Source organism: Bison bison, unplaced genomic scaffold (genome assembly GCF_000754665.1).
Source record: "Bison bison bison isolate TAMUID 2011002044 unplaced genomic scaffold, Bison_UMD1.0 scf7180017864452, whole genome shotgun sequence".
Lineage (NCBI taxonomy): Eukaryota > Metazoa > Chordata > Mammalia > Artiodactyla > Bovidae > Bison > Bison bison.
Window position 1 is genome coordinate 7454893 of NW_011495014.1, and position 27820 is coordinate 7482712.

Consider the following 27820-nt stretch of genomic DNA (forward strand, 5'->3'; position numbering starts at 1 on the left):
AAATATTGAGTGCAGCACTTTCACAGCATCATCTTTTAGGATTTGAAATAGCTCAACTGGAATTCCATCACCTCCACTAGCTTTGTTCATAGTGATGCTTCCTAAGGCCCACTTGATTTCACATTCCAGGATGTCTGGCTCTAGGTGAGTTTTCACACCATGGTGTTCATCTGGGTTGTGAAGATCTTTTTTGTATAGTTCTTCTGTGTATTCTTGCCACCTCTTCTTAATATCTTCTGCTTCTGTTAGGTCCATACCATTTCTGTCCTTTATTATGTCCATCTTCACATGAAATGTTCCCTTGGCATCTCTAATTTTCTTGAAGAGATCTCTAGTCTTTCCCATTCTATTGTTTTTCTCTATTTCTTTGTACTGATCACTGAGGAAGGCTTTCTTATCTCTCCTTGCTATTCTTGCTACACAAGAGAAGACTCTACATATGGACATCACCAAATGATCAACACCGAAATCAGATTGATTATATTCTTTGCAGCCAAAGGTGGAGAAGCTCTATACAGTCAGCAAAAACAAGACCAGGAGTTGACAGTAGATCATGAACTCCTTATTGTCAAATTCAGACTTAAATTGAAGAAAGTAGGGAAAACCACTAGACCATTCAGGTATGACCTAAATCAAATCCCTTATGATTATACAGTAGAAGTGAGAAATAGCTTTAAGGGACTAGATCTGATAGATAGAGTGCCTGATGAACTATGGACGGAGGTTTGTGACATTGTACAGGAGACAGGGATCAAGACCATCCCCAAGAAAAAGAAATGCAAAAAAAGCAAAATGGCTGTCTGAGGAGGCCTTACAAATAGCTGTGAAAAGAAGAGAAGTGAAAAGCAAAGGAGAAAAGGAAAGATAATGATGCTTACAGATTGATTAGTGTGAAAAGTTCCCAGCAACAAGAACAAGACAGCCACCAAAAGTGTCATGTGGGAGTTCATGAAATAGTAAATGTTTTGTGCAGAAGTGTGAGGTTATATAATACATTAGAGTAGCCACTATAGTCAGCAATAACTTTCATTTAATGCACATGACTGAAAGTGCAATGATAAATACAAGCATTATATGCATAGCAAAAAAGATTTGTTTTACTACCCCAAAGAGTAAGGAATGGCAGTACCTAAGCAAATTCATGTATACAGTGTGAGTGGTTCTAGAAATTAGGGAATCACGGTGCGAAAGCTGAAGACAATGCATAAGGGTATGTGGTCAGCACCACATTTCTCAGGGAGACTTTTATTCTACGTGTTTTTCTTTTACCTGTTTCAGGGTCAAGCACCACTAAAACCTCACTATCAGGATGAACCAGTCTTTCCATCGCTTCTACCTCCTAACTTGGGTTGGGGAGAACAATTGGGCAACGGAACACAGTGATTAGCACACCATTCCTGCTCAGTCTTCAAACTGTTAGCTTTCAGACAAGCACACTGTGATAAACCATAACTGTAACTTAAACTTGTGGGAATCTTTCTTTAAAACATGGAGATGGAAAGGAGAGGACCTGTGCCACTCTTCTCTTGATTGCCATGATAGGAAGGGATCATGGACAAATACAGCTATTTTTATGTTCAAAATATCCTTTGATCATTTGTCTTAACCCACAATTCAACTTGATCTCATCACATTTTGACTTCTGGGAGGCTACAATCCATGTTTATCTGCGCTCTCTGCATGATCTTTAATCTCTCTCCTTCATCTCTCTGTTCTCATTTTCAAACACATGTAGCTCTTTTTCTATCACAAGTTACCATTCTCATGATCTCATTGCCTTCTCCAGAGGCACTTTTTTCATTTTTTGACACCAAAATGGCCTATGCAATGCTTTTTCCATTTCTTTACCACCTCCTCCCTTCTGAATTTTTTGCCAACAGGCTTGTAGTTCTGCTCCCCTCCTCACCCAATAGCTTTCCTTAAAACTAACAATGATCTCTTTTCCTTATTCTGTTTGATCTCTATAGCACTGTCTTCTCTAAAAATTTCTTGATACAGTCTTGACCCTTGCCTTCTATAGTCTGAAATTACTCATGGTTTTCTGCCTTTCTGATGACTCTTTCTTGTTTTTTATCTATTGGTTGCATTTTTTCATTCTTCTTCCCTCAAGCTGTGACCATTATTCAGAGTTCAGTCCTTGCTTGTCTGTTTTTTTTTCCTTTCTAGACCAGGGGATTTTAAATTGTGTTCCTTGATCTAAAATACCTTAGAATCTGCCACTGAGAACCCAGGGAATGAATCAAAGTGTGGACAACTGGTGCCTTCCCCCTACTTCAAACAGAATAGCTCTGATTTTATCTATTTGTTCCATATTGTTTATTTTGGAGAGCTTCACTAATTTATTGAAAACTACATCAGGATCATAAAGCCTGAGTCTAATTTCTTGTTTTACCACTATCTATATAACTTTGGAAAAATATTTCAAAGCATTAATAAATTTCTATATCCAAGCTTGTGTCCTTCCCTCCACCTAAACTGCTCTCCAGCTCTACTCTTCAGTACCTTTTTAATTACTACTAATTTTCTAGTTTTCTGTCACTTCCTCCAGGAAGTCTTTGAATCTGAGATCTGGGTTAGGTGTTCTGACATGGTACCATAGCATTCTGAACCAATCCTTTAACACAGTACTTATTTGGTTGTCTGTTGGTCTATATTTCCTACTAAACTGGAAACTCATTGAGAACAGACTATTCATGATTTACCCAGCTTAGGGCATGTAGTAGGTTTGAAATCCCAAACAGAGGTAATTTTATATCCAGCAAAGATACCCAAATTAGGTGACACTGCTCTCTTTTCAACTAAACAAAAATGAAAAGGCATGTATCAATGTTATCTCTCATTGTGATCAAACTGCTCTCCCCATCTGCCTACTTTCTGAATGTCCCTGACACCTCCTTCATCTACTTTTGAATCTTGTTCACAACATCCTCACCATTTACTTTTATTGGGGAAGTTATTTTATATTCCACTGATTTTTTTTTGGTCCTAAAACAGAGATGCACTGTTAAAGATATCTGCAATGACCAAGAAAACATCAAAATACTAATTCATCTTGTTTTCAACTCTGTATCATTATATCATTCTTAACAAGATTATAACATTGCACTATTTTGGCCTAATGTTAACAATATAAACTTCTAATAATAAACAAAGATGAAAAATCTTCAAAGGAAGATTTTGAGGGCATATCTGAGCAGTTTATAAGAAAAGTATTGGTAGCTGATATAGAGATTATAACTGCCTGGTAAAGAACGTATTGCTTTAAATATTTGCTGTTTAAAAAATATATATATAATAACAACAAAAAATCCTAAAATTAAATCAAAGAAGAATAATATAATGTTCACATATACTCTGTTAATATGGCCTTAGAGAAATTCCATCTTTAATCCTAAACTGTAACATCACCCTCAGCAACCACATTAGGGTACTTTCATCATAAAAGTCATAGGTTCCAAGAGCAAAATTACATTTCAATTCAGTGCTATTTTATTTAAGAGTTTATCATATTTTCAAACACCAAGCTAATGCAATTTAGACCCAATGAGTATCTTTTACCTCACTGCTTTAAATCTGGAATCTTAGCTTTTTACTACTATGGTTCTTCAGATTGTATTAAATGGAAAAGGTCCTAAGAAAGACCAAAATCAAAAATATTTTGCAATAAAGCAATCTCTGTATAGCAAAATTGATCATGGTTCATTATCTGCTTAACAGAGAATGCTTGACAAATAGAACTTCAAAAAGATATTATTGGAGTTGATGTTATAAAGAAAACTCATGTATCAGATGAGTAGCTGATTAGATGAAATCCTGTACAGCACTGAGAGACCAAGATTTAGGTCATGAATCAATTCAAGGAAGTCGATCTGCTGACTAAGTTTCTCATGTTTCTTATAACAATAGTAATATTTGTATAAAGAAAAGCCCCACAGCCAACAGGGGAAATGGTACTTACGAGTACTGTGTCAGCAGTTCCAAATCATTATGCATGTTGATTGGATATGCTTCGCTGAGTTCAAACAACTTCTCTAGGGCCTCATAAATGAAAATGATGCAAATAAGAGAAGCAAAAGCTTCTTCAGTAAACCGGGTGATATAGCAGACAAGGGAGCTTGCATCAGTGGCCACAAGTATGATACACAGGGTTGCAGTCCAAAGTCCAATACTAGCTCTTAAAGACAGGTATGATAGCCCATATTCTCTAGGAGGAGGGAAAGAACAGGGGAAAGAAGGTCACTGAACAGCTTGTCACCATTTTTAGTAGATGGAAATAAGTCTAACTCAGGAAGTGAAAATAAATAAGCTTCACATCCCTTGAGTATCTAAACTCAAAACTTTGTCTACAGGGAACACCTAAGGGTATAAAACTCAAAGAGGTTTCTCAGTGCTTAGAACTGAATATAATTTTTTATAAATATTACATAAAAAATACATAAATATTTTACTGTTTCTTTATTTCCATGGAGAGACAAAAATGGCAAACTGAATCAAATCAGCAACTTTCACCTCTGCCAGCAGATTTCCAAATGTGATGTTGAGAGAAGCATAAACACAGTAGAGGGATAGACAGGGACTAAGGGCAAAAAGTATATAATACTTACTTGCAAAATTTAAACAAAATCTTTTCAAACACCAAAACTGGTCCTGTACTGCCTAGTATGGTAAGAGGCTGTCCACCAAAAAGAGAATAGGCTATTCCAGTCATGGATGCTCCAAAGAGAGACTCGATTGCACTCTGTGTGGAGATATAAATGATTCCATTGTCTAAGCTGTACAGGCCACCATTATAACTGGAGAAAAAATATATAAAATACATGGGGTCTATTCTCTGAAGCACCTACCAGCAACCTTGGGCAGGAGGTGGGGTGGGAGAATTAAAAAAGGGGCAGGCTGTCAAAATATGAATGGTAGTAGGCAAGGATACATTATCTCCCTCTTCCTTATCTTATCTTTCTTTCACTTACTGAAAGTTTACATGTATTCACAACAAATGTCTGGCAGAAGCATGGCCTATATAAGTGGGAAATGGACCTCTTAAAAGGTAAGAACCAATCTAAAGCTAGCCTAAGACTGGGGGCCAGGGATGAGATCAGAACCTTGTGCAACGTAAGAATTATCTATTCTGAGATAGTCCACTCCCTGATTCCCAGTTCCACTAGTCAAGAAATTCGTATGAAGTTTATCTGCTAGACCATACATCAAATCTCTCCTCATAAAGGAATTCAAAATGAAACACACACTCATCTAACTATGAATCTTAAACACGGATTCAAATTCAAAGTTCAGAGAAAAGAATAATACGTACTATTCGACCCTCAGTTGCTTCTCCCAGCAGTCCTCCAAATGTGATGACAGGAGACATACATGCGCAGTAGAGAAACAGAAAAGACGCTAAACACTGCAGGCTGAGAGCATCTGTGAAGTCACTCCAGAAGTATGGAGCTTTTCTTTTGATATCTAAAATAAGTCCCCCAAAAAGCCTAAGACGGGGGGGAAAACACAATAGTGACATACAAAGATAAAAAACACATATGTCAAAATACTCATTTGCTTTGTCGCCAGGTCATAGTATAGGTTTTCCATCAGCAGAGATGAGACCCGTATTAACCTGCTAGGTTCTACATCATGATCTACAGGAATAGCTTTGTACCACTAAGGCACTTCAATTCCTAGCGAAAAATCATGCCAACAACCTCAAAAACCCTAGGTTCTCTCAAACTAGGTTCTCAGCTGTTCAATAATCAAAATTCAAACAGTGAGATTTAAGGATTACTCTAATCTCTGTTCCATTTTACAAAAACCTAGTCCTAAAATCAGGCCTCTTATCCTCAGTTATTGGCAATATTGGAATTGTTTACATTCCATTTAGTGTAGCAAAAAGTGAAGGAGGGAAGGTAAACTGATTTTTATATAGCCCGATAGTGAATATCAACCTAGAGAGAAAAGGTGTATATAACCATGGCTCCAACTATCCACTCTGTCAAAAAAATTGCTTGCCAAATAATATTTTATACAGGCACTTAAATGGCCTTATGGACAACAATAATGCTTAGTAGAGAGAGGTAAGTTCCATTATTGTTTTCATCTTTGGAAAACTAACACAGGGGCCTTATAATAAGCAACCTAGATAAATGTACTTTTGATCCACTGTCGCTAAACATATTCAAATATCTATAATTAACAAGACAATAATGACCTTACTTGGGGTAAATGCGTGTATTCTAAAAATATCAAAAAACACATTAAAAACATGTAAAGGATGATGTTTTGGTAGGAGGAGGGGAGTGGGATAAGCATTAAATTGTGAAATGTCTAAAATCTGAGGATGAAATTTTTTAATCTATTAGGAATGAGAGCATTAAACAGGTATTCTCATTCTTTGAACATTTACTAACAATATGCAGATTTAACATTTGACTACTAAAAGCTCTTTGTGCTCTATGGAATAGAGATGTCATATTAAAATGAATAAGGCTATGATTAAGTTCCTACATGGAGGTTAAAAAAAACTGTTATGTTCAACATACTGCAAGTATGCTAAATACACCAGGGTTATGGAAAAATATTAAAGGTTTGTTCTTCGTTTTCTTAATAGGAATATAATGTGGCAATCTAAGAATCACTTCAAAAATGACTGTTCTCTTGAGAAGCAAATTCCTATCTGCCTTGAAAAACGTACCTCTTCAGAAAAACTGAAATTCTATTATTTTTAATTGCCCTGATATAGACACAATAGTAACATATTAATAGCTATCTTATTATTATTTGAGTAATCGAATCATTACGTTTTCCACATCCACCAGAGGGATGTGGACTAGGAGAGGTTGAAAAGGATGAAATTTCAATTGAAAAAAAAAAGGGACATTTAAAATTCAGAGAAGTTTGTACAGAACCTATGAAAATTCACACACATACACAAATATCATCTTAGTTTAGGTTCTCCTACTTGTGTTTAGTAAAATACATGCAGAATTTTTATTTGGGGGATCATTTCTGAATGATGTGTTAAATTCTCAAAGTCATAATTCAGAACAGATTTAATCTACTAGTCTATTTATTCATGTACTTATTTTTTACATCCCACCTAATCCCCAAAAGAATGTGAAGTGGTTATGAACGATCACTTTGTAGTTAATATTTATAGGCTTGATAGCACTTTCTATTAGACTACTGTTTTCTAATTAATTACTTATTAGGCCATACATTAGTCTAAATAGCTGTTATATTACAGTGTAATAAACGTGCTTTTAGCAGCAAAAATCTAAATCCAGAAGTGGGAGGTCATTGCAGAGAACAGTACAAGAGCAGCCCAGATGTGCACCAGCAACTCCAGGAGAGCAGATGAGTAATGGGTACTTCAAGTCCTGTCAGCAACAGAATCTGTGGAAGAACTCTGGAGAAGCGAAGATACCGGATATTGGTGACCTGGGAGGATTTAGGAAGCAGTAAGGAAAAGTGAACTTTGAAAAAAAAAATCTAAGCTATGTGGCACGTTACACCTGAGAGAGAGGGAAAAAAATAACACCAAAAATAAAAAGACAGCATTTGAAAATTTGGAAGTAAACAGAAGGAGTTACAAGGTTTCCAGTAAAGGGAAAGGGAAAAAATTGTCTGAATCATCTCAAATTAAGTACCAGACTGAGGAAGACATTTCCTTAGAGACAAAACATAGAAAAAGGGAAAGAATAGAGGAGAATTAAAATGCACAGAGTTGTCAAGAACTGGAAAGTCAGCTTAGAGGACACAGTGAGAGCGGTACAGGAGATGGCCCTGAGGAGAGGGGAGCACCAAGTCTGCAAAGTTTTTGCAATTGCCTTCGATTATAATGGAGGCTGTGTGCACATATTCCCTGAAGAGAGACCCACCCAAAGGTTTCTGATTTTCTGCTCACACATTTCTTGGAGAGAGACAAGCTGTCAAAAAAAAACTTAAAAATCATTTTAAGAAATAAATTGAAGCTTTCATCTCTTCAAAGATGTGTGATTAGAAAAATAAATCATATAGCTCTTTCAGATTACTATCATAAAAATAAAAAATATTATTATATACATCCCACTTGCATGTAATGAAACAGGGTCTATAAGACTGAATTCTTGGTATTTATTTTCGTTTCCATTTTGAACTTGAAGTTTTCAACAGGCTCTTTTGGAAGGGGCAACTGACAGTTTTCTCATTTATTCTAAGAATCTGTGAATGTGTTTTATGCACAGCAATGTGAAAGACTAAGTATATAAAATGGAATGGTGTATTCACTGTTCTGGTTTAATAATAATGACAATCATTAATGATGAGATATCAAATTTATTAGCATATTTACCCCCAAAGAGTAGGTATTCAAAGTATAAAAACAAATTAGTCCTCAAAACAGTAATTCCCAACACAAAAGTGATATACCATTTGGTCTTTGAAGTCCCATACAAGGGCTTTTCACTAACCTTCCGGTTCGCTGGAGTTCAGGTCCACTATGTCCTCCATGGGGCTCAGCTTCCCCATGAGCTGCTGTTCCATTTGGTACAGCAGGAATCTTCCTCTTCTCCTGTGGGAAGTGTTTTTGTTTTTTAATTTCAGGTGCTAGTTGTAAACAATAAAAACAATTTTTTTCCCTTGAGGCAATATGTAGAGCAGTTAAGAATCCAGGCTCTGTACTTACTTGCTATACAACCTCTAGAAAGTTATTTAGCTACCTAAAGCCTCAGTTCTCGCCTCCTTTAACTGGTGATAACTCTGACGGCAAAGGGTCTGCCTCCAATGCGGGAGACACGGATTCGATTCCTGGTTAGGGAAGATCCCCTGGAGAAGGAAATGGCAACCCACTCCAGTACTCTTGCCTGGAAAATCCCATGGACAGAGGAGCCTGGTGGGCTACAGTTCAAGGAGGGGCAAAGAGTCAGACACGACTGAGAGACTTCACTTTCACTTTCCATTGAGAGAATGAAATGAGGTGAGGGATACTTATTCTTTCTTTCAACGAATATTTATTGAGTGCCTACTTTGTGCTATTCATTTTTATGGGATGCTATAGATGCAAAAGTTAGCAAGAAAAAGCATTCTGTTAGTGGAGACAAAATAATCCTATAATGTCAGGGAGAGATAGAGATGATATAGCTGACAGTGTTAGCCGCTCAGTCATGTCTGACTCTGAGTGATCCCATGGGCTACTGTAGCCCACCAGGCTACTCTGTCCATGGAATTCTCCAGGCAAGAAAACTGGAGTGGGTAGCCATTCCCTTCTCCAGGGGATCTTCCCTACCCAGAGAGGGTAAAGAACTTGCCTGCAATGCAGGAGACCTGGGGTCAATCCTTGGGTCCAGAAGATCCCCTGAAGAAGGGAATAGCTACCCACTCCAGTATTCTTGCCTGGAGAATTCCTTGGATAGGGAAGCCTGGAGGGCTACAATCCATGGGGTCGCAAAGAATAGGACATGACTGAGCAACTAACACTCTCACTACTACTCTGAGATAGAGATCTGAAAAAATCTAAAACAAGAAGTGGTGAGAGGAGACTGGGATTAGGATAGGTTGAGGTAAGGAGGTATTAAGGGTGGTGTAGGCCTGGTCTAGTTCAGCTGTTCAATGAACATTAACTGTTATCATTAGCTATTTTTAAAGTATGTTTCCCTCTCTGATTCTGGCTCATATCTTCCTACTCAAGCTTCTTTCATCAGAAAGACTACTGCAAAAGGAAGCTTTTAATTGAGCCAATGACAAAATACTGAGGTTATGTAAGTGCTGTTTCTCTTCAGATCTATTCCACCCACTTTTGTTAGTGATAGAGAGTTTAAAAAAATCAGAAAATCCTTCCTACTGGTGATCTTAGAGCATATAGGTGTGTTCAAAAATGCTTAAAAGGAAAAAAAAAATTAATGGTGAAATTAAATTTTTTACTTAACTGCCATTCCAAAATTGTGTAAACATATAAACATGTTCTTCATGCTTAGTGTAAACTGAACAAGTGGGAATTATCAAATGATCTTATTACAATGGCATACTTAGATAAAATGGTACAGATTTAAAACATGACAAAAAATATATTTTGAAATGCAAAAAATATAGGAAAGTTCATTGACTGATATTTTATAATTTCCCAGGTATATAAATAGATACAATGAAATTAAATTCAAAGATAAAAGACAGTATGTCTGTCAACAGATGAAGGAACTGCCTTTATAGGTAAATAAGTATCCTATGTTAGTAAAGGGCTTTAACAGTGGCCCTTAATACCCTCAATACCCAATAATCACCTGGGGAAACACTTCTTAACAAGTCTAAGAAGGCAAGTGGTATTATTTGTTCTTCTGGGGAATTATTCCTTACTGCATAAATTAATTCATTGTTTTACAACGGGAAAAAGCTATTTGCCTTATACACTAGGCAAATGATAAACCATGAAAGATAGTCATCATTCTAAAGTACCTATTTCCTCAAGGAGTGCCTTCTTACAGTAGGGAGAAAGGGTTTAGAAAAAATAATTGTGTACTGGTGAATATTCTGAGGGAAACACAGGAAAGTTTTTTTGTTGTTCAGACTTGACTAACAAGGGCCCACTGTACAGCACGGGGACCTATACTCAATATCTATAACAACCTATAATGGAAAATAATGTTTAAAACAATATATATATACACACATATATATGCATATTTGTATGTATATGTATAAAACTGAATCACTGTTATACACCTAAAACAAACACACTGTAAATCAACTATATTTCAATAAAAATTAAAATAAATAAATAAAATTTGTTTCCGAGTTTCTTCTAGTATCTTCAATATGAATTACTGGAAGGAAACACTGAACAGATCTGTTTCTTCCTTTTGGGAATTGAGAGAGGTTTGCTAGATTTAATAAGATCCCCAAGAAGTCCATATTTATGTAGCATTATGTACATGCCAGATTCTAGGGACAGTTATGATGTTAAACTTATTTTTCATATGCAGAATTTATAATAATAAAAAAATAAAGAAATAAAAATGATGAAAAAGCAAAAATTTAGAGCATACTTAAGGGATCTGTGAGGTGTGGGGAGGAAGAAATGGCAATGATAAGGAGAGTGGTCAGGCAGGCTGAGAGTGTCATTTGAGAAAAACTTGAGGGAGTCAAGAGAATTAGCCATAAAATAACTGGGGGAACATCCAGGCAAAGAACTGCTAGTGAGTGGGATAGTCTTAACGCAGGAGTGTGCGGCAGAGATTGAAGAATAAGTAGGCAGGAGGCCAAGGAGAGGAGTGAGCAAGAAAGAAAGGCATGGGAGATGACTTAGAGGCGAAAGGAAGCCAGACTGTGGGGGGTTAGTAGATCATTTTAAATATTTGGCTTTTACTCTCAGAGAAATGAGGAGCTTTTGCAGGATTTTAAGGCAAAGAGAGCATGATCTAACACTCTGGCTGCTGTGTCAAGAACAGATTCCAGGAAATGAGAGTAGAAGCAAGGAGACTGGTTAGGGGGCTATTTCAGTAATCCAGGAGAAAAATGATGGTAGCTTGGAGCAAAAGAACTGCCGACATAGGGGATAAACAGGGAATTGGGAATTGGTGGGGTAATCTCTTTGAGTAGGTATAAAGAGATGGGATCTACTGCACAGGTAGAAAACTGACTTTGGATAATTCATCAATAGTAATATAGGAACAGGCAGAGAAGGCAGGTGCAGATGCTGGCAGGTACATACGCATGGTTTGGGGAATCTAAGCAGATAAGTGGCATGAGAGAAAAGCAAGGAAGTTGAGGGTATACCTAGGGGAGTGATTATAATGACTGACATAAAGTTCTAATGAGTATTTTCAGGGGTATCCCTTGAGGTGCTGGTTATTATTCTCTTAACTGAAAGTAAATATTTTTTTAAAAATACTGTGATTTACACACTTCTGGAAGAATAAAAACCATGGAGATTATCCCAGAGAGGAAAATATTTGAATGAATATGAATTCAGTACTTAATTTATTTTGATTCATTTTGCTCCACTTCATAAAAGAAAACATACTTTCATAGTATCTATTATTCAATTCCAACATACATTTTAAAAATACTAATGTTGTAAAGAAACACAGAACATATCTAATTCAAACTCATTATATAAAATTATGTTGTCTAACATGATAGCCACTAACTACAGTTGGCCATTTATATTTAAATTAATTAAAATTAAAAAATCAGTTCCTCACTTGCATAAGCACATTTCTAGTGCTCAATAGTGGCTTGACTTAATAGATAGCATAGATATAGAACATTTCTTTCATTGCAGAAAGTTCTATTGGACACACTGATATATAACATCAATACAGAGAGGTTACAGCATCTGTTTAAGGTAATAAAAAGAGATAATATCAGAACCCAGGTGCCTTGATTCTTAGTTCAGTGTTCTTTCTACTGTTGTCACTGTTTAGTCTCTAAGTCATGTCTGACTCTTTTGCAATCCCATGGACTGTAGCACGCCAGGTTCCTCTGTCCATGAGATTTCCTAGACAAAAATACTAGAGTAAATTACCATTTCTTTCTCCAGGAAACCTTCCTGACCCCAGGGATTGAACGCAAGTCTCTTGTACTGGGAGCTTCCCTCATAGCTCAGTTGGTAGAGAATCTGCCTGCAATGCAGGAGACCTGGGATTGATCCCTGTGTTGGGAAGATTCCCTGGAGAAAGGAAAGGCTACCCACTCCAGTATTCTGTCCTGGAGAATTCCATGGACTATGCAGTCCATGGGGTCGCAAAGAGTCGGACATGACTGAGAGACTTTCACTTCATTTCACTTCACTCTTGCATTGGCATACTGAGCCCACTGCTTCTCAATACCCAGACTCCAACATCCAATAATTAATCCTGGTCTTAAAGTCTCATAAAATTAATTTTAGCTCCCATGTCTCCACTTGTCTCAGAAACATCATTTCTCAAAGGCAAGGTGTTTCCAAAAATGCTTGACTTTAGTTTTAATGTTTGAAAAACAAATTGGTATTAACAAGTGTCTTTCAAACTCTCACATTCAGCATATTAATATTTTTACTGAATTTTCCAAATAATATCAATTAAAGAGATTCTTTCTTACTACTTTAAGAAGCATTATAGTGTCTTTATTAATACTGTTAGTGTGAGGATGTATACAAGTACAAAGTAAGATAATCTAAACCCTTAAAATTACTCTTTAAGCAATTTACTAATTTTAGTAGGACATCAAATGAAATTATGTGATTGTGATTATAGAATCCCAGACTATAGAATCTCCTCTGAGAAAAGGAGAGCAAATAACCTTCAATAATTATGAAATAACTTCAGGATAGAAATGTAGAAATGAGCCATCAGTATAGTTTCCTTCAATTAATAGTGGGTTTGAGATGACTTTTTAAAAGACTCATGGTTAAGTCTTCTACTCAGTCATTTACCCATCTCTGGCTAACCAGGAAAACATCTATGCTTACAGCTGGGTCAATTAGGCCATCTGTTACTTCAACTAAGGCAGCAGAGTCAACTACAAACGTAGCTGGACTCCACAGGAACCAGAGCCAAAGGCAAGAGTGAGTAGATGACAACAGGGAGAGCTGTAAGAGGCAGATGCACTAGGAATAGAGATGGCAATACCAGTGGGCTTAAAAAACATTTGGCCACCACCCTCAACAAAGTCGTGCCTGCATAAGAAAATGACCTCAAACAGTATCAATAGTCTTTATTTCTATCTGCATTGTATGCAAGTAAAATACACATCAGATTTTTATATGGAGGATTTTTACAATTTTCATACCACATGCCCACACAAAGGTAATAACAAACATAAGAATTATGAAGAAAATTCTTGAAATCATAAATGTGGTTAACAACAGTAATAGGGAGTTTTCCATACAAAATGACAACCATGCTTTTGAATTTTCCTAACACCAACTTCAAAGCTATGTATCTGAGTATGGCTGGTCCGTAATGGGCTTTTCTTAAGCATATTTTCCATCCTCATTAAAATTTAAATTTTCCTCCAGTATAGTATGCTTTACTGCTAAGTCACATTAGTCGTGTCCGACTCTGTGCGACTCCATAGATGGCAGCCCACCAGGCTCCCCCGTCCCTGGGATTCTCCAGGCAAGAATACTGGAGTGGGTTGCCATTTCCTTCTCCAGTGCATGAAAGTGAAAAGTGAAAGAGAAGTCGCTCAGTCGTGTCTGACTCTTCGCGACCCCCTGGACTGTAGCCTACCAGGCTCCACCGTCCATGGGATTCTCCAGGCAAGAATACTGGAGTGGGTTGCCATTTCCTTCTCCAGTGCATGAAAGTGAAAAGTGAAAGAGAAGTCGCTCAGTCGTGTCTGACTCTTCGCGACCCCCTGGACTGTAGCCTACCAGGCTCCACCGTCCATGGGATTCTCCAGGCAAGAGTACTGGAGTGGGGTGCCATTGCCTTCTCTGATAGTATGCTTTAAGGTGGGTCTAAAATCTTTTCAGGCATGCGGTACTGTTGTTTAGTAGAGTATCATTGATAGACCAAATTTGTGTTGAATACAAAGAAGGAAGATTTTGTGTCAGGGAATTTCACGTCCCTGCCTTCTTAGAGGTTAAGTAGGTTCTGGTACCCTGGTTGCTCAGACAGTAAAGAATCTGCAAGCAATGCAGGAGACTTAGGTTCAATCCTTGGGTCCGAAAGATCCCCTGGAAAAGGAAATGGCAACCGGCTCTAGTATTCTTGTCTGGGAAATCCCATGGACAGAGGAGCCCGTGGGCTACAGTGCATGGGGTTGCAAAGGGTTGGACACAACTGAGTGACTAACATACACCAAATCAAATGTGGTGGGAAATTTAACTCAATTCTGACACCATCTACCTGGAAGTAGCATCAGATTCCATAGGTCGAGAGTTCAGCCTTGGAAGACTACCCACCCCTCACATCCCATTTCAGATGCCCGTCACAAGCTCAGATTATTGCTGGTGCTCCGGACCCACTGGGGATATATCTGAAGCTCCTGTGAACCCCTTCTCAGGTTGGACTAATTTGCTAGAATGGCTCATAGTGAAGTGAAGTCGCTCAGTCGTGTCCGACTCTTTGCGACCCCATGGACTGTAGCCTACTATGCTCCTCCATCTATGGTATTTTCCAGGCAAGAGTACGGGAGTGGCTTGCCATTTCCTTCTCCAGAGGATCTTCCTGACCCAGGGATCGAACCCAGGTCTCCCGCACTGTAGGCAGACACTTTACCGTCTGAGCCACCAGGGAAATCCCTAGAGAAACATTTTACTTACTTGATCACCAGTTTTATTACTAAAGGATATACTCAGGAATAGGAAAGGATTACTCAGGAACAGCCAGATTGAAGAGATGCATAGGACAAGGCATGGAGAAAGGGAGAGAAAATTCCATGCCCTCTCTAGGCACACCATTCTTTCCAATCTCCACGTGTTCACCAACCTGAAAACTCTCTGAACCCAGCCCCTTTGGGGGTTTATGGAGGCTTCATTACATGGGCATGATTGATTAAAGCACTGGCCATTGGTGACTGAACTCAAACTCCTGCCCCTCTCCCCTCTCCCCTCGCTGGAGGCAGGAGGGTGGAACTGAAAGTTCCAAACTCTAATCTCTTGGTCAGGCTCCACCTGGCAATCAGCCCCCATTCTTAAGAGAGTTTCTAAAGTAACCTCATTAACATAACAAAGACATCTTTGTTGCTTTCCTCACTTAGAAAATTCCAAGCATTTTAAGAGCTCTGTGCCAGAAATAGGGACAGAGACCAGATAAATATTTCTTATTATAACCACATCACAGAAGTTACAATTTAAATCATTTGAATCTTCAGCTATACTATCTTAGAACATATATTTAAAAGGCAAAAAAATGATGGTAGTCCTAAGAGTATTTGTATATATACATACCTGGGAAGGAACATTTTTGGGAGGCTCTATTCGAATGCTTGGGTCCCACTCTCCGGGAGGAAGGACAGTCACCTGATCCAGAAATTCGTCAATTCCTGACACCAAGTCATTACGATCTTTTGCTTTGTAAGCAACATCATGAAACACCTATAGAGAGAAAATAACCATTCATAGATTTAAAAAATGCATCTAAAATCTTAATGTATTTTGTGTTTTCATTTCCCAGTTAGCATACATGTGATTATAATGATTTGAATACGAAGTTCTTAACTAAAGAAGTTTTAGTGTAAAATATTATAGCCTCTTTTATTCTATGATTGCACAGATGTTTATCTTTTCTTAGAATGCTAGATGAATGTTGAAATTTCTGGTGGAAAGAGAAAAAGAAGGAAAAGGAGAATAGAAGGAAGCTCATTAAACTAGAATTAATGATTCAGGTTTGACAAACATTGTTTATATATATTGAAATCAAACTTTCTGAGAGAAGACCCTGCTTTAAAATTAGAGATAAAAGTTTATAACAATATTTATACCATGGCATAAAACAATGCTTGAATAAATGATGGACTAATCAATAAACAGTACTAAGCCAAGTTATTACCTATATAAAAGTAAAACAGGATCTTTATCCATATCCCACTTAAAAAGCAATTCTAGGTATTAAAAACTTAAATATGAGTGTTAAACTATTAAGTTAATTGGACATAATGTAGAAGGCTATATTTATGACCTCAGAGTAAACAGTAATGCAAATCTCCAAGATTTAGTGTAGTGTCAAAACAAGCACATAACTAATTTCTGCTGTTCTTCAAGGGGAAAAAAACTACATGTTCAGTAATGTCAAATGCCAATAAGAGATTAAGTGACGTGAATACTGAACATAAGATAGTATATTTTGTAAATGATGACCTTACAGAAAGCAATTTCAGTAGAGTGGTAGTGACAAAAATTACACTGTAATACATTGAGATAAATGAAATTATTATGTTCAGGACCAAGTAGAGATTACTCTTTCAAAACTCTTAAGATTCAGGTTCAACCAACACTTCAGTGGGACATGCTATGTTAAGGAGTAAGAAATTTTAAGGATGGGAAAATCCTGGCCTTTTATTTCATATGTATTTTCTAAGTAGCTACTATATGTTAGGCCTGTTTGCTAAATGAACCAAAGGAGTCAGTGTTGACTTAGCTAAGTGACAGAGAGAGAAAACTGTTGACACAAAAGTCCAGAACAAGAAGAAGAAAAGTTTCTCTTTTTTTGCTTTTGTTCTTATAAAACTATGATATTGATGTTAATATACAATTACTTTATTATTATTTTAAAATAAATTCACAAATATAGTTTTAAAAATTCTCATTTTTAAGTTCTCTTATAAATATCAGCATACTATCAATATAAACAAAAGCTCTTTGGAATGCTTAATAATTTTCAAGACTATGAAGGGATTAAAAAATTGGTAATAGTGCCAATAAACAAAATCATATGATTTATCTCCAGTCATGCTCAACAGGAAGGGAGAAAAGAGGCTAGCTTAATTCAAGATAAGGTGTTGCTAGGATGACTAGAACATTCAGTCATTAATTCATATTAAAAAAATGTATTGAACCCTGACTGAAGGTCAGACACCATGCTAAATATGAAGATACAAAAGGAAAAGACAGTCTACCTACAAGAAGTCCCCAGTACAGAGAGGAAAAGAACAGCTTAGTCAACAAATAATTATTTGAGCACCTGACAAAATCAAAGAACAAAAATGAATATTAATGGTAATTGCTCACATGGAATTTAGAGATTAATAATGAAATTCACTTCATCATTTTCTTAAATTGTATGAATCAACATTGAATTTTATTCTTGAATATAATTGTTCAATGTATTTCAAAGCAGTTAGATGGCAGAACAATTTCTCCCCCTGAGCTTTGAACAATAAAAACCTTTCATTCTCTTTTAAAAGTATTTAGATTTTCTTTTAATATTCAACGAATGTACTTCATAATTAACATATCCTATTATAATTAACAGCTCTCATCTTTTGCAATAACTTTCTGGTTGAGTTTCCTCTTCTCTATTTCGCTCCTCATAGAGTTGGAAATTGCTCCAAGCTAACTTTCAAGTCTAAAGGATTCATGTTTGAGCCTTCATTCAAGGGCTCATCTGTTGTTGTTTAGCTGTGAAGTCGTGTCCTATACGTGTATATATAGGAAACTAATACACGACTGAAGTGACTTAGCATGCATGCATGCGTTGGAGAAGGAAATGGCAACCCACTCCCGTATTCTTGCCTGGAGAATCCCAGGGATGGAGGAACCTGGTGGGCTGCCGTCTATGGGGTCGCACAGAGTCAGACACGACTGAAGCGACTTAGCAGCAGCAGCAGTTGTTAAGTCGTGTCCTATACACGTATATATAGGAAACTAATACTCTCTTTAAGTTGGTTCTTTCTAAAACAGATGAAAAAATTGGTTTTGTTCTAACTTTTGGTTTCCTATGTGTAAATATCAATAACTAACTCATATAAAATCAATAAACATAATTTGAACAGATAGAATTTATATTGAACTCCAAACATAAGTTCGAATTTTCAGATTTCATAAACCTAGGAAAAGTTATATACAATACTAATTCATAGATATTTGAAATATTTCAATAAATTATTAAATACTAATTAAAAGTTATATACAATACTAATTCATAGATATTTGAAATATTTCAATAAATTATTATTTAGATGAGATTTCAGAAATGTATAATCTCATTTGGTATTTACTACTGAATTTTGAATTTATGTCACTTCTGTGATTTTTGCATCTGCTCTTCTTTTACAATAAAAATAGATTTTTGCAAGGCATAGTAGAATTCAAGAAACCAGTTATATGATATGATATTTTATGTTTATTTTTATGATCTTACATTTTTTAGACATAGTTCTTTGAGAAGCTGATGAAAGTTTTTTCCAGTTCAAAAACCTACATACAGTGTTTGTACACAGAAAAAATTGTGTGTTGAGTCAGAGATCACAGGCCTCCTTGAAATCTATCTTCAGCTATTCTAATGGTTAAAAGGCTCCAAGGTTAAAAACATCTCCATTTAGGCAATTACAAAGAGAGTTGATAGATGTCTTACAGCTTTTGGTGTCATGTATACTATCCAGATAAACTGCCTCTTTTATTTTTTGAGAGCTTAAAACTATTTTGCCCCAAACAAGACCCTCAATGATATTAACAATGGTGCTTACTTTGGCAACACAAATGCTACTCAGTTCACTTAAGGGAATATTAATAAATACACTCTAAATTCACTAAACAACAGATTTTCTTTAAAGTATAGGGTTCTAAAATGTTCATGTGTGTGAATTTATTACCCTTTTTGAACAAATTTTTCCAAGGGAAATTTTATAATAGAAGCATTTAAAGGGGATTCAATACCGAGAAATCTGATTCACAGTAAACTGTCATGAATACAGAACTCCAAAAGTTAGGTGTACCTAGTAGGGGGAAATGTTCCCAATGAACTTGAATAAATACCTCATCTGTCATTAGGGTTGCAATTGATCTGCCAATCTCATGGTACTGTTGACCCTTTCCCAGGGGTCCCAGAAGAATGAACAAAAATCTGTAATGAAGAAGAAAAAAACATGTTTCAAGGTAGAAATAAAAAATAATTTTAGTAGTACAGCATCACTCATCTCAAAGGAATTACTGAAGATAGGATTTCAATGTAAATATAGGATTTCCATATTTTTCCAGGTTATTATTACATATTTTGAAATATTTTATGTTTCAAAATGACTCATGCTTAAGATCCTTGAGCAATTGGAATCTGGGGTATTTTGCTGTTTCTTTCATTTAGTGACCTATAATGCTTAAGCAGTTAGTATGAATTTTAAGGATTCTATAATTCTTATAGGATAAAGTTAAGAAAAATAGAATCTGATTAAATCTTTTTGAATTGTAAGATAGATAACTCACTATCATATATGTAAACTGTAGAATTAGGTAGAAGAGGGGAATGGTAATACAGTAGCATAAGCAAAGAAAGAATATATGATTAAAAAAAAGTGGGTGTGTGCAAAATTTACATTAAATAGAAAAAATGATTGCCAGGAATCAAAAATTAGAATTAAAAAAATCCATTAATTCCAATGCTGGAAGAATAATAATAGCAGCTGCACTGTGATATTCCATCTATTTAAGGTTGAAAGTCTAGCAAATTCATCATCACAACTGGAAATTTTGAAGAAATCAACATGTGTTTTAACTTTGGAGGACCAATTACTGTCCTGTCTCTGAAAAGGTCAATTCTACAAGGAAATGATGAGAATTTTAAGATGCCCTGTATTTCATAATATAACTACAGCATTCACTTGTTAAATGGTTTCTGCTTTTAAGTATGAAGACTAATGACTTTATAAGGTATACTGAAATAGATATCACAATTTTACCTTTCATTCAGTTATAAACTTCAGAGATTGTACATGTTTTTACATGATGCATATATTACAGTCTTAGAGGATCTGACAATTTTTTGTGTCGGTTGTAACTGAATCCAATTCTACTATACATAAATGTCCACTATACACTTAAAACAGGAATAATTTAGTGTGGTGGCAGATGCTTTACTAATTATAGTCCTTTTAAGAAATTTCCTAACCTGTGTACATCTTACTATTTTCACATTTCTATTCCAAGGACTATTTATAAACCCTAAAATTATTTTCTGGTCTTTTTTACTATGCGTTACTGTTATACACACAGTGTGCCCTTTTGTCCTCCTAAGAAAGGATAATTAGGAACCTTGAATGGCTTTCTTTATTCTATTTGTCTAACTAATCTTCTTCCATTTTTCACCTTTCCTAACTAAACAGTCTAGTCTTTAAAATCTCTCCTTACACAGTGCCTCCATCGTGCCCCTAATTTCTCCTCCACTGTTCTCTAGACACACTTTGCTAAGTCAGTATGAAATGAGGTCACTTAAACCTTGACAGTTTTCAAAGTGAGGGTATATAACCCCATTATGGCTTTTCTCTACTCCTGGGAGTTTTTTTTTTTTCTTTCCTTTGAAATACAAGAGCTATCATTGTCATAAATAACCATCATTTACTCAGAGTTCATCGGACACCTTCTTAGCTGATGGAACGAGAATGCACTGCTTGGAAGACACAGAGGAATTTTAATCTACTAAAATAATACCACTATGGTTAGTAAATTTCACATGTTAAATCTGAATCCCCAATTCCCAGAAACTGAATAGATTACATGGTGTATATGGAAAAATGTAGCCTTAATCATACGTCAGACACCACCTTAATGTGTTCAGTTCATCCTTCTCCTTTTTAATAAAACTTGGTATGCATCAGAAGTCTTGGTAGCCCTCCAGATGAACAGACACACTTCTCTCTATAACTTGAATTGGTAGCCAGTTTCCTGCCTCAGATCTGTTCATACACAGGTTCAGGCAGAGGTTCTTAAACACTGAATTCCTTTCCAGTCAGCTGAGCTCTAATGAAATGAGGCCTCTTCTGACTAAACTATTCTATATTTTTGGAATATCATATCCACAATCAAACCACAGAGTGATATAATTGGCTATGTTTTGAGTTAAGGCTGAAAGGTTCATAGAAGAAACATTCTACCAACTGAGTTATCATAGCACCTGAAGTTATCATCAGTTTAACTTGACTAAGACCTTCAATGTTTGGAAGAGGAGACAATTAACAGCATCTGAGACAATTATATGCTGTGTTGTGCTTTGTTGCTCTGTCATGTCTGACTCCTTGTGACCCCATGGACTGCAGCCCACCAGGCCCCTCTGTCCTTGGGGATTCTCCAGGCAAGAATACTGGGGTGAATTGCCATGCCGTCCTCCAGGGGATCTTCCCAACCCAGGGATCGAATCCAGGTCTCCTGCATTGCAGGTGGATTCTATATTGACTGAGCCAACAGGAAAGCCCAAGAGACAATTATGGCATCATACAAAGGGCACCAGTCATGACGGAAACAGGGCCATACATAGATAAGTTTTGCTGTGGGAACAGGATCAGAGTAAGAGCCTATCTGCACACAGGAATCACATTTGATGGAGGGAGAAGGGAGGAAAACAAGGTGCCCTAGAAGAATTGCTAGGAATGTAAATGTGTTGTGGCCAATATTCATTTTTCTTCACGAATTTGCCCATGGACAGTCTTATCTCTATAACATGAGATAAATAATAAATAACAAAATTCAGTTTATATTATGGCAAAGTTGTTAGTTTTTATGTGCACCTAAATGAAAAACACGTTCAGGTAATCAAGTTAAATTTGTCCTTTTGATTCAGATTCAACCACGGTAACTACCAATGATTCTTAAGACTCTATGTATGGGAACTATACTAAGATTGAAACATATAGTATGTAAGACACAGCAGGTAGTATCCTAATGATGGCACTTAAGCATAAACCGAGCCTTGAAAACTTTGATCTTTTCAAGTATGATCACACTCATATACTAGATCCTCTTTAGCCCATGCATGCATGCCTGCTAAGTTCCTTCAGTCATGTTCAACTCTTTACCACCCTACGGACTGTAGCCTGCCAGGCTCCTCTGTCTATGGGATTCTCTGGGCAAGAATACTGGAGTGGGTAGTCATTCCCTTCTCTAGAGAATCTTCCTGATTTAGGGATGGAACCCACCTCTCTTTGTCTCCTGCATTGGCAGGCAGGTTCTTTACCACTGGCTCAGACCGGAAAGAATGCCTGCAATGCAAGAGACCCAGGTTCCATCCCTGGGTGGAGAAGATCCCTTGGAGAAGGGAATGGCTACCCACTCCAGTATTCTTGCCTGGAGAATTCCATGGACAGAGGAGCCTAGGGGGCTCCAGTCCATGGGGTCACAAAGAATTCCACAGGACAGAGCGACAAACACTTTCACTGTCTTTACCACTAGCGCCACCTGGGGGCCCTGTTTAGCTCATGCTGCTGCTACTACTGCTAAGTCGCTTCAGTCGTGTCCGACTCTGTACGACCCCATAGACGGCAGCCCACCAGGCTCCCCCGTCCCTGGGATTCCCCAGGCAAGAACACTGGAGTGGGTTGCCATTTCCTTCTCCAATGCAGGAAAGTGAAAAGTGAAAGTGAAGTCGCTCAGTCAGGTCCGAGCCTTAGGGACCTCATGGACTGCAGCCTACCAGGCTCCTCCATCCATGGGATTTTCCAGGCAAGAGTACTGGAGTGGGGTGCCATTGCCTTCTCCGGTTTAGCCCATAGTCTAATGCAATCTTTGAGAAAAGCCTAATACTTTATCACTTTTCACCGAAAGTCTAAAAAAGGAGTTCCAGTATTCTGGCCTAGAGAATGATGATACACCTTTTGAGGGATTCCCTGATAGCTCAGTTGATTAAAAGAATCCTCCTGCAACGCAGGAAACACCAGTTCAATTCCTGGGTAGGGAAGATCCCCTGGAGAAGGGATAGGCTACCCACTCCTGTATTCTTGGGCTTCCCTTGTGGCTCAGCTGGTAAAGAATCTGCCTGCAATGCAGGAAACCTGGGTTCGATCTATCCCTGTGTTGTGAGGCTCCCCTGGAGAAGGGAAAGGCTACCCACTCCAGTATTCTGGCCTGGAGAATTCCATGGACGGTACAGTCCATGGGGTCACAAAGAGTTGCACATGAGTGAGAGACTTTCACTTCACTTCAGGATGATGTAGACCAGGGTATTCAGAGATAAGGAGTGTGCCTAAAAGAAAACATAGAAATTTGAGAAGAAGGAAGAAAGAACAATTTTTAAAGCACTTTTGGCATTCCTCCACAAAGAAGAAACAACAGTTTTGTGGATTATACTTTAGTTTCAAGAAAAAAAAACTCTCAGAGGAAATTATATTTATACCTTTTTTTTCCTCCCCACAAAAAAAAATGGCTTAAGAAAGTGCAAAAGATGCTCTTATACTTTTACCTGGTTGGGATTGGGACCTCAGCTAATCCTTGTAGCAGTACAGCTGGGGACAGCCTGATAAATGCAACTACAGTTCGATCCAAAAACTCTAATTCCCCAACTAAGATGTTGGAGGCTTCAGCACCTGGAGGAATCTTCTTCATAAAATGCAGATCGACCTGAGAGCATCACAAAGTAAAATACATCAAAATTGGACAAACTTGTTAAATCATTCCTAGCAGAGTACTTCACACATGGTAACCCATCATTAAATACAGTTTAAATAAATATAGCTTATATAAGTATTATTTAAATCAAATTTAAAATAGTTAAACATCTTTCTTGCCCTTTAAAAATACTTTTTTCTTTTACTTCTGTATTTTTGGAATTTGTTAACAATACATTGAATATTCTAGTTTTCTGCTCAATACTTTTCAAAGATGCTTTTCAGCATTAGAAATCTTGAAATTTTCAGGGTGAAAAGATTATGTGTTCAATTAAATGCATATACTCTAATCATAATTTAATTAGTATTTGACAATATATTTAATATTTGTATACTACATTATCTTAATTTTGTACATAATACATTTCAATTAATATGTAAAATATGCCTATTTCAAAAGAAACATAATCAAAATTTTCCTTATAATATAAATTATGACTTTAGTATTCAACTTTATCTTAATTGTTCTATATCCTTCACATTTTATAATTGTCCTGATCAATCTTCAAATTTAATTTCTCATCAGAGTATTTAGATATGGCAGAGTAAAGGAAACAAGAATAAAAATATTAACATTTGGAGTTGCTGAAGAGCCACAGCTGAGTTTCTGATATGAAATGTCTATGACTGAAATGAATGCACACAAAACAAATCCATCATTAATAAAAAGAAATGCTTAAATGGTGAAGTGTGAAAATGAATGTAAAATATTCAAAGAATAAGTATCAATTTTCACATAGAGAGCCTCAGTGAAAACCAAGTAGTGATTTTTAAAGTCACTTTTATAAAGCCTATTTTTTATTTCTAATTCATTGACTTGCTTTTAATGGAAACCTATTGGTAGGTAATAATGATTGCTATAATAATTCTTTCTATGCTCCAAATGAAATGGAGACTAAAGACCAAAGTGGGAATAGGAGAGAGTGAGGCAGAGAGAAGGAAAAGACAGAGAAGGAGAAAGAAGGAGAGGGAGGGAGATGAGAAGATGAGGAGGAAGTGAAAACAAAGAGAGGAGAAAGAAGAGAGAGACGGGGCGAGAAAAGAGCTCTCATAAATACTTGAGATCAACAAGACTTTTTTGGGGGCCAGATACTCCTTCTGTTTAATGATTTTCGAATTTTTTTCAAGCAGTTTAAAATGAAAAAAAAATTAAAACTTTTAGGAGGAATAACTTAGGAAGTCCATAGCCAGACTATAGTGACTATACTAAATTTGCTGCTTTCTGAAATCAAGACCTCAGCACACTAGTATAGAAGGTTTATAACTACTTAATTTTCTGTGAGATAAAGGTGCCTCAAAACATAAAATCCATTATATGAAATATTTATTTTATCATAAGGATTAAATATAAAAATAATCTAGTATGCCACTAAAATGTCAAATAGAAGTAATGTTCTAATTTAAAGAAAAAAAAAACGATTTAACAAAGCAAAACTGCCTATAAAATTTGATGAATATTATAAATTTCAAAAATTTTAACCTATAAATATATTTCCAAATATACATTTGTAAATTTGTAATATCCATACACTATTAGCTCTGTGAGAAAAACATTAAATCTCCACAAGTCTTTCAGAGCCTAAAAAACTAAAATAAACTATTAAGTTTTTTCCCCCAATAGAAATATGATATTAATACACTGGAACAAAGAGACAATAGCTTTTTAAGAAAATCTACAACTGGTAAGCAATATGAGTCATATTGGTAATATCTGTCATAACTCTAATGAGAAGTTTGAGTTCAACCTGGAAGACTGTGTAAATTCCTTTATTCAATATATCTGTCATAACTCTAATGAGAAGTTTGAGTTCAACCTGGAAGACTGTGTAAATTCCTTTATTCAATATTTCCTGACATATGCCATAACCTTAACTACTGATGTCTGTGCCTCAGGCACGGGGCAACTACACACATGACTGCTTTAAGATTTACTTTAATTAAATCAAGGAGTACCTAGTACGCTGTGTGCATGTGTGCTAAGCTGCTTCAGTCATGTCCAACTCTGTGTGACCCTATGGACTGTAGCCCGCCAGGTGCCCCTGCCCATGGGATTCTCCAGACAAGAATATTGGAGTGGGTTGACACGCCCTTTTCCAGGGGACCTTCTCAACCCAGGGATCCAACGTGCATCTCTTGTGTCTCCTGTATTACAGGTGGGTTCTTTACCACTAGCGCCACCTGGGAAGCCCACCTAGTATGCTGCTGCTGCTGCTGCTGCTGCTAAGTCGCTTCAGTCGTGTCCGACTCTGTGAGACCCCATAGACGGCAGCCCACTAGGCTCCTCTGTCCCTGGATTCTCCAAGCAAGAATACTGGAGTGGGTTGCCATTTCCTTCTCCAATGCATGAAAGTGAAAAGTGAAAGTGAAGTCCCTCAGTCGTGCCTGACTCTTACTGACCCCATGGACTGCAGCCTACCAGGCTCCTCCGTCCATGGGATTTTCCAGGCAAGAGTACTGGAGTGGGGTGCCATTGCCTTCTCCAACCTAGTAGGCTAAAGTAGCTTAGTTTTATAGAAGAAAATACATGGTCCTTAAATTTTGGTTTTGCATTATGTAATACTTGATATATCACTGATTGATACCCGTTACTTAGAAAATCCACTAAAATATTTAGAATTTAATTTCAGGATTAGGAAATTTATTCTGATTTAAAATGTAACAAATTATAGTTAAATAACATATATCAAAAGACCCATTATATTATTGTAATACTCTATGCTATATATAGTATAATACTATACTAAATACTAATATATATAGTATAATACTATTCTCCAGGCCAGAATACTGGAGTGGGTAGCCTTTCCTTTTCCCAGGAGATCTTCCCAACCCAGGGATCAAACCCAGGTCTCGTGCATTGGAGGCAGATTCTTTACCAGCCAGCCACAAGGGTAGCCCAAGAATACTGGAGTGGGTAGCCTATTCCTTCTCCAGAGAGTCTTCCCAACTTTGGAATCAAACTGGGATCTCCTGCATTGTAGGCAGATTCTTTACCAACTGACCTATTAGGGAAGCCCACTCTAAATTATAGTACTTATTATTCTTGGACTAGTCATATATTTGGGGGTAATAGATATATATTATCTACTTATTTTATTATACAATTATATATTATTCCTGGGATAGCCCTATATTTTTATATTTATGTTAACATACAATTCATAAAGAACCTTATTTGGCAATCTAACTTTTAATACAACAAAAGGTCACATTTAAGGACCACAGTTTAACTTTTTATAAAACTACAAATATCAAAAATAGCTCTGAGGAGTTAGGTTGACCTACATTCCTAAGACAGTCCTCAAGTGGACTCAAATATGGAATAAAGGAATCCTGGAATTTTCTAGTCCTCTGAAGAGAATCTTGAAGAAACCAAGCTATATACTCATGGATCTGGACTTATACTCATGCATCTGGGGTCTCCAGACCTTTACACTAGGAAGGGAAACATGTTTTATTCTGGTTATTTGACACTTAAGTTGTGAATGAGAAACAGTTATATCACTGGGGAACAAGGTTAGACCAAAGATAATGGTGGAACCATAAGTGTCTGGACAAGCTACACACTAAGATGTGAAGGAAATACACATGAGTCTTTAGGGAGAAAGTTTAAGTCTCAAGCCCATTGGAGAATGTACAGGAAAATGAATAGAAATTCCCTGGGGAGACATGGTCTTGTAACACTAACCAGCGAGTGATCTCTAGTAGCTCTCTTAATCTGGGATTCAGTTTTCTCCCCTTCTCAATGAGATTTTTAAGGCTTCCTAAAATTCTAGGATTTTATAATGCAATATATTTCATACTTTAAAGACTGATGATGAAGGGAGTTCCTTCTACATAGAAAATA

The 27820-nt window shown here is 36.7% G+C and overlaps 1 protein-coding gene and 1 pseudogene across 1 annotated transcript in view; one reads left to right on the forward strand and one right to left on the reverse strand.

Annotated features, from left to right (window-relative positions):
* LOC105002417 overlaps nucleotides 1–1383 on the forward strand; it is a 16855-nt pseudogene extending 15472 nt beyond the window's left edge.
* SLC4A10 (solute carrier family 4, sodium bicarbonate transporter, member 10) overlaps nucleotides 1–27820 on the reverse strand; it is a 250917-nt gene that overhangs the window by 96975 nt on the left and 126122 nt on the right. The window contains exons 9-15 of the mRNA XM_010858968.1: nucleotides 23769–23926; nucleotides 19364–19451; nucleotides 15839–15985; nucleotides 8439–8539; nucleotides 5309–5483; nucleotides 4605–4738; nucleotides 3959–4204 (exon numbers count right to left, since the gene is read on the reverse strand). Of these exons, the coding sequence (XP_010857270.1) occupies nucleotides 3959–4204; nucleotides 4605–4738; nucleotides 5309–5483; nucleotides 8439–8539; nucleotides 15839–15985; nucleotides 19364–19451; nucleotides 23769–23926 (1049 nt within the window). The remainder of the gene's footprint in view (nucleotides 1–3958; nucleotides 4205–4604; nucleotides 4739–5308; nucleotides 5484–8438; nucleotides 8540–15838; nucleotides 15986–19363; nucleotides 19452–23768; nucleotides 23927–27820) is intronic.